Below are 7,500 nucleotides of genomic sequence, written 5' to 3'. Positions count from 1 at the left end.
ATGGCTCCTAGTTTGCAGTCATCTGCGAACTTCATTAGCCAAAGACCTTCTGTGTTGGCCTGTACTTCAGAGAAGTAGATACCAAACAGGAGAGGACCCAGGACTGAACCCTGTGGTACTCCACTTGTCACTGGTCTGAAGCTGGATTTGGAGTCTGCTACTTTCACAGTGTGGGTTCTGTCAGTGAGCCAGTTGGCAACCCATCTTGTGACATATGGATTTATACCTAGTTTATAACAAATCCAAACAAATCAAACAAACAAGAAGCTTCAACCTTTGCAACAATGCCATGTCATACTTATGTCAGCAGTACATGGGATAAATTAACCAGAGGTATCAGAAGCAATAACAATATATAATAACTCTAGAGGAATATTTAGTCCTACTGTACTTGCAACAGCAATTCTGCTTACAAAAATCATCATACCTGAATGTTTACCTGTCCTTATCATTCAGGTTACATTATACTTTATTGCTGTTATAAAGTGTTTCATAACTAGACTGATGATTTACTATATTTGTCCATAATGCAGTGGGACACCCTAATCGACAAAGCACAAATAAATAAGTAAGCTCTGTATGTGCTGTGCTTCCTTTTCTTAGCCTTTCAACACTGATACCTACATTTAGAGCAATTGCACACTTCTGTTGTTGGCCATTGTTGTAGCAAAGTGCATGCTGGAAAGTATCCACTTATACAGTTTACAACTTTATCCACTTAGACAATTTACACTTTTAGTCTTTATGCCTTTATTGGATAACTGATCTTATACAGAATAGCCCACAGCTGGGTGAGGGTAAACAGGTTCATAGGTTCATACTAGGCTATCTGCCCTGAGGCAATTATAAGCCTAGCCCGATTCTGTATGGCTTACGCCACCCCTTGATTTGAGTATACTGTGCCCTTTTTAAGGTTTAGTTTACTGTGCCTCTGTCTAATAGTGATACGGGAGTAATCCCTGGGACAAACCTATGATCCCCCATCCACCTATCGAGATTCTTCTTGAAGAGATTCAGTGAGGTGCTCTGCCTCAGATGAACTGGAATTCTATTCCAGAGCGAAGGGAGCCTCTGGGTTATGAACCTGTCCCTCCAGCAAGTTCTATTTATTTCTGTGCTGAGGTTCAAGTCCCTCGAGCGTGTGGCTCTAAGGGATTTAGATTTACTGAGGTGGAGCATGTCCATTAATTCTGGATTTGACATAGCTTTGTATGTCAGGCATAGATCGCCTCGAAGTAGGCGGTATGCAACTGAGTAGAGCTGGAGTTTTATTAACCGAGCAGCATATGGCATCTGTTTGAGACCCTTGATCCTCTTGGTGAGATACTTTTGGGGTCTTTCTAATTGCTGCAGGTGTCGGTAAGGTGCATCCCAAAAGGGGCATTGTATTCTATGATGGGCCTGATGAGGGATAAATAAAGGGGCACGATTACCTTTCTTGATCTAGATGTGAAACCCTTCGCGATGAGGTGGGCTATGTAGAAGGTCTTTCTAACCACTTTGGCAATGTGTTTTCAAAGGAGAGATTGCTATCAACTTGGGTCCCCAGGTCCCTAATAACTTTCTCTGTACTTAATGGGTTTCCGCCTATGTGGTAATTTGTGGGCACATTGTTTTTGCCAAAGGGTATGACTATACATTTTTTGGCATTTAGCTTTAAACCATGGCACTGGCACCAGTTATCTGTCTCTGTGAGACCTTTTTGAAGGATGTTTGTGTCAGCTGGAGAGTTGATTATGGCGCCCAGTTACCATACACAGCCATGGATTATTGCTATTATACAATGGCATTATTTAAGAAAAAAGGTACTTACTTTTCTTAAATAATGTCCTTGTGTAAAGGTGGTGTGTTACTCTTCCCCATTTTCACCGGTATCCTGGGGCCTTGTTGATGTACTGCCCATGTGTATGGGACTTTCATTTCCATACTTAAGCAGTACATCTGTGCTGTGTAAAGGAAATGGAAAAAGGAAGAGCACTGTAGCTCCTTTTTTTTTTCCGGACACTTGATAGGTATGACAGAATCTAAAACGAAACAACTACATTGAAAAAAATGATGGTAACTCTGCTGCTTCTGGTAGGTATACCTCTTGAGCTTACATTTGCACTGTCACCTAGGTAGATTGTTCTTGAGGTATACTTGTTTTTAAGTTTCAAAAGTCCAGTTGTTTTGATGATTGCTGAAGAAGTATTTTGAACACCAGCAAAACAGTGGCCAAATTATGGAAACCATTTGCATTCATTTCCTGAAGTGCAGAATACTGTTTGAAGTTCTAGCTACACCTGTTAAGTAAGCCATGCAGTCTAAGGTTGGTTCGAATATGAAGGCTGCAGTGTGAATTTGTCCTTAATTACTTTTAAAACCAAAGAAAAACTATGCTCATTGCATTCCTTTTTGCCATATTATGCTGGTATTCTGCATATTTATGTGTGATCGGAGGGATGTGAGGCTTTAATAATAATAGAGAGAGAAAGGATGGAGAAAATGCAAGGAAAATCAGGTACGTTTCTTTAGTTTTGAGTACCGTACCTGATTTTCCTATTATTTACTTCATACTGTCTTTTGTACATCCGGGCTGTCCAGATTTCTAATTTTGTTTTTTTGTTTGTTTTTTTTTTTTTTTATGATGAAGAAAACTTTAAATGTTATAGCATATAGTAATGGAAGAAAGTCCGGGCAACCGGCCTTTTTTCCATTGGTATATGCTCAATTTACAATAGGCATGCTGGTTGGGCTACCTAATCAGCATGGTGTTTTGTTAATTTCAATGGTCAATCATATTTTATATGCCATGATAAAGAAAAGGCTGTAAAGTCTTAGAGGACTACAGGGAACCTTATTTCCTATAGAACAGATAATGGTCTGTCTGCACATTTTAGCATAGCATTGCGTGTTTTACCCATCATTCTTCTGGTTTCCTGGTAGTGCTGCCATTATTTAATGAATGCTGGATTATATGGCATAATTGCAGGAGCTTAGAGAGTGGTAGGGGGCATGTAGGACACATCTCTGGTACAATTTTGCTACAGGAAAGATGACAGATGGCCATAATGTTCATACATCAAGGCTAAAAAAGTTAATTGGTGTAAGTGAATACTTCCCAGCATGCACTTTGCTGCAGTGTGCTTCATATGGCCATTAGCTTGAGTGACCACTAGTTCATTTGTGGTTTTCAGCAAGATGATTGGTTAACGGAGATCAGGAAGCAGTGTGATAATTTTCTGCAGGTTCTAGGATTAACTAGCACACAGTGCCATGTGATCATGTGATGATGGACCAAAGGTGGATCTTAGAGGAAGGGCAGTATAATAAAACTATGAAACTAGGATAAAACTGTGTAGAAAAGCAGGCTGTATAACTATTGGGAAGCATAAAGTGTAAACATCGACAACCTATACAGCCAGTAAGTCACTGAGAATGCAAAAATCTTACCTTGGTTGGTGAAGGCAATGGTGAGGCACAGGAGGGCAATAAGAGTTGGATTCCACATTCTGTGAGGAAGAATAAAATAATGAGAAAAACAGGATCTTAGGCCAAATGTTTGTTTTTATGCAGTCAATAAAATATGCATTTACAAAAATATGACTGGTTCTTAAACTCATAGAATCGATAAAATCTTACCTGTCACATAGCAAGATCACTTTAATTCAATAATCAACATATTTTTTTTTTCATTTTATTCACAGATTAGCTCCTTATAGTGAAGATATCTTTTGTAGGGAAGACAGGAAGAACATTTCCAAAATAGTTGCATGCCATTACATTTAAACATTTGAAGGCAGGGTATAATAAATGGAAAAAGAAAGCATAAAAATACAATAAGGTATAAAGGAGAAAATTGTACTGTAGTTCACGTAACAGTTACTTATGGATCACTCATTCTTTCTCAGAGGACTGCAAAGGATAAAACAAATAGAAGAGATACTTACAAGAGTAAAAGAATGAGATATTGCTGTTAGAGAGGACCTTGGCATATAAATAATATGTTGATACACCCAGACTGCAACCCATAGAGCAGGGTCACACTAAATTAAACAGACTTCACACAATTTGTACTGGAAGCCACCCTGGAGACAGAGGGCTTATAAATTAGACTCTAATAGGGATGAGAAAAGATATCTCAGATATAGAAGCCACAAAAAAATTAGGAAAAGTGATTACTGGACAGTGGTTTGCAGCTGATACATCTGTAGAATCAAACCATACAGAAATAACAGGGTTCAGCTTCAGATGAACCAAGTTAGGCAAAATAGGAAAGTACCTCAGGAAAGCATTAAGGGCCAGCGCAGAAGAACTGAAACAGAAAAAGTACAGTTCAGAATCGCCATCAAAGAGGCAGTAAACCCTAGCATGATGCAGGCAAAATTAATTAGTTTACTGATGTTCGTCATGCTGTACAACACTGAAGCTAGACGCCAGGTGTTGCCTATCAAGATTTGCATAGTGGAAGCAAGACATCTCTACTTCCGAAGTCCGTTCCATATAAGATCCATTGTAACTTTTTGTTAGCTGTGATCACTGTTTGGTGTTTCGTGAAATTATTTTCTTGCTCTTTTCTGCAAATTCTAACTCATAATATCTTTCTGCATGCATTTCTGTCCACATCAGTCCCACACCAATCTGTAGAAAAGTGCCATATGTTCTTGGTGGCTTTCCTGATACCAGACATGAAGGTCCTGAAGGACTAGACCTGGTCTTACAGTAAGTGTAAAGGATTAAGGTTATGCGCTCTAAATGAGCTGCAACCTGTGCTCTACGGTTTTATTCCCCCCAACCTCAGTTTGCCTTCTGTGTGACTATGAGCAAGTCACTTAACCAGGCAGTGCTCCTGGCTGAGTCTGAGAAAGGTCCGTGTGTATTAGCGCTCTACTCTGTTTAATAAAGAAATAGAAAAATCACTGAGTCCATGACCAGTCCCTGCAGGATACTTCTTAACACCTGTCTAACCTTTTACAGTGTCCTATAACAATTACTTTCCTCATGTCACATAACTTTTCCCCACCTATTTTACTAGTTTTCCATTATACTTGGCCACATTGTTCTTCTGCCTAGTCTCCCCTGTGGGACCGAATGAGAGGTTTCACTAAAATTAAGCTATAGCATACATGCAAGGTCCCCTATTTAAGTTTCCAGCATAAACCAGCCATCGGACTGGATCAAATTGGATTGATATGGACTGCTATCTGCAAAACCACGTTGGATTTTATCTACTACATTGTTTGTCCCTAAGAATTCAACTAGCATTTCCTTCAGTGTCCTTTACATAACTTTCATGACTTTCTGGTGAACTTAAAGTCTCTGCAATTCCTTGTTCCACTCTCATGGTCCACTTTTTGAGTGATGTCACTGTGGCTTCCATTCTGCCCTCTCTAGCATCCCCACTGTTGATTAACTGGTTGAAAACTGTTGTCAGGAGATGTACCAGCACTGCTCCTTAGCTCTTTAGGAATCTGGGATATATAACATCCAGGAAGTGTGCCCTGTCCTCCATGAGCTCCCTTGAATGCCTTTTCTACAGTTCCCCTGTAAATTATTACATCTGCTACATTTTCTCCCCCACCCCACATTTAATTCCCCTTATGACATTTTCCAGTCCTTCTTTTTCGTGAAGTATGAGAAAAAATGAAAAAAGTGTTGACCATTTCTACATTGTTAGTGTCTTATCTCTTCCTTCATATTTCAGTTTCTGAGTTCTGTTTTCACCTTATCTATCCTGTGTACCTAAGGAATATCTTCATTGATTGCATCCCCTGGTTCCTTCTCTAATTTTGCCTTGGCCTTTCGAATCTCTTCACCTCTGCTGCCCTTTTACGGCTTCCTACTATAGCTGCCTGTGTGTCTCCCTTTTCTTTTTAAGCCATTGAAATGGAATATTATTTATTTCCGCTTTAAGTGCCTGCATTGCTACCAGGTAAAATCATATCTGCCTTTTACTTTTATTCTTTTGGTCTAGATTAATTTACATTACTGCCTGTAAGCTTTGTTTGACTCTAACCAACAGGTTGTTTTTATTCCCTTCCTTTTTTCCTTATGCTTCCGTTTTTGCCTGTTGTAATTCTCCAAGACTGCTACATTCAGCGCTTCTACAGCCCCTTGCCTTTGTTTCATGTATCGAGCTGTTGTCCTGTTTCATTAATGTGAACCATAGGGTGATATGATCACTGCCTCTTATAGGTGCCCTTACCTTTAAGTCTCTGATTTTTTCTGTCCTTGGCTTGTAATGTTTCATAAATACTCTGAACCTTTCTCTACTACCAGGGTATACTTTGTGCTGTCCATTTTTTCTAATCAGTTTATTCTTTTTTCAAGATTTACATGATGGAAATTTAAAAACATTCCTGAGAGAATGATGTTTTTCTAAATCCACTCCAGCTTTTTCCTCTTCTCCCAACTTGTTGTATGTCTGCTCTGATGTTTGAATAATTGTATCCAGCCAACAGTGTTCCCCCTTACATCTTGCCAGCATAATTGCTAAAAAAACAAACTGAGCAAATTCCCCTGCTCTTTTTTTAATAAGCGTCATGGTATCTTTTACATCCACCAGAGATACAGTCAACTCAGACAGATAGAACGTTAGGTTAATATCTGTTTTTCCTTTGTGCATTCTTCCACTTTTTCTTCAGTTCCTCACATTTAATGCCTTACTTTCCATAGACTTCAGATTCCTTCTCACATTGATCCTATCCCTTCTGTACTGCCTGAACAATTGATATGCTGTGAAGTGCATGCCCCAGTCTATTTTATTATTTGCCAAGATTTTTGCCTCCTCAGATATGTTTACCCATGCTTACAGTGCTATAGTTTACAATCTCTTCATGGCTTTACCAAGGCTTCAGGCATTGCTTAGCATAATGTTTAGGGCTGTAGTCTGGAGGTTTAGAATTATATGCCATCTTCAACACCAGCTTCTGGAATATAACTCTCCCCACCCTATGTATAACAATATCCTTGATAGACAGTGAGTGTTTCTAGACAGCATGCATTTTCAGTACTAAAAAAAAAAAAACAATCCTGAAATAATGCTCTTAAGCAAAAAAAAAAGTCAATGTAAATTCCAGCACATACTATTTTTTATTTATTTATTTAACATCTATTAACCAGGAAAGTATGATTTGGAACATAGCCAATTTTCAGCGGAGGCCCGGGAAGAAATGCTCTTTGCACAAAATAAATACATTTTGTTTTAATAATATTTTCCGTGGTACACCTGGTATATTATAGCAATAACCCAAGCCTGGGTGTGGGTAATGCTGGATTTACCCACGGTTGGCGTTGTTTGGTCACGAGGTCGAAGCCTGAATGGCCAAACAAAGCCAACCGTGGGTAAATCCAGCATTACCCACACCCAGAAGTGGGTTATTGCTATTATACAATGACATTATTTAAGAAAAAAAATAATTACTTTTCTTAAATAATGGCATTGTATAATGCCTCCTTGCTGCCCTTCCGCAGCTGTCTGGTATTCTGCGGCAGTTCTGATGTACTGCGCATGCGTATGCC

At 39.1% G+C, this 7,500-nt stretch overlaps 1 protein-coding gene across 2 annotated transcripts in view; it reads right to left on the bottom strand.

The window, feature by feature from the left end:
• Positions 1 to 7,500, bottom strand: part of LOC122815440 (zymogen granule membrane protein 16-like) — a 438,821-nt gene that overhangs the window by 13,087 nt on the left and 418,234 nt on the right. For both annotated transcript variants that reach the window (XM_044087931.1, XM_044087932.1), the window contains one exon: positions 3,433 to 3,491. In XM_044087931.1, the coding sequence (XP_043943866.1) occupies positions 3,433 to 3,490 (58 nt within the window). In that variant the 5' untranslated portion in view covers position 3,491. The remainder of the gene's footprint in view (positions 1 to 3,432; positions 3,492 to 7,500) is intronic.

Source organism: Protopterus annectens, chromosome 11.part0 (assembly GCF_019279795.1).
Source record: "Protopterus annectens isolate FY-2018-M chromosome 11.part0, PAN1.0, whole genome shotgun sequence".
In the NCBI taxonomy this organism is placed as follows: Eukaryota; Metazoa; Chordata; order Ceratodontiformes; family Protopteridae; genus Protopterus; species Protopterus annectens.
This window is presented reverse-complemented; position numbering and strand designations above follow the sequence as displayed.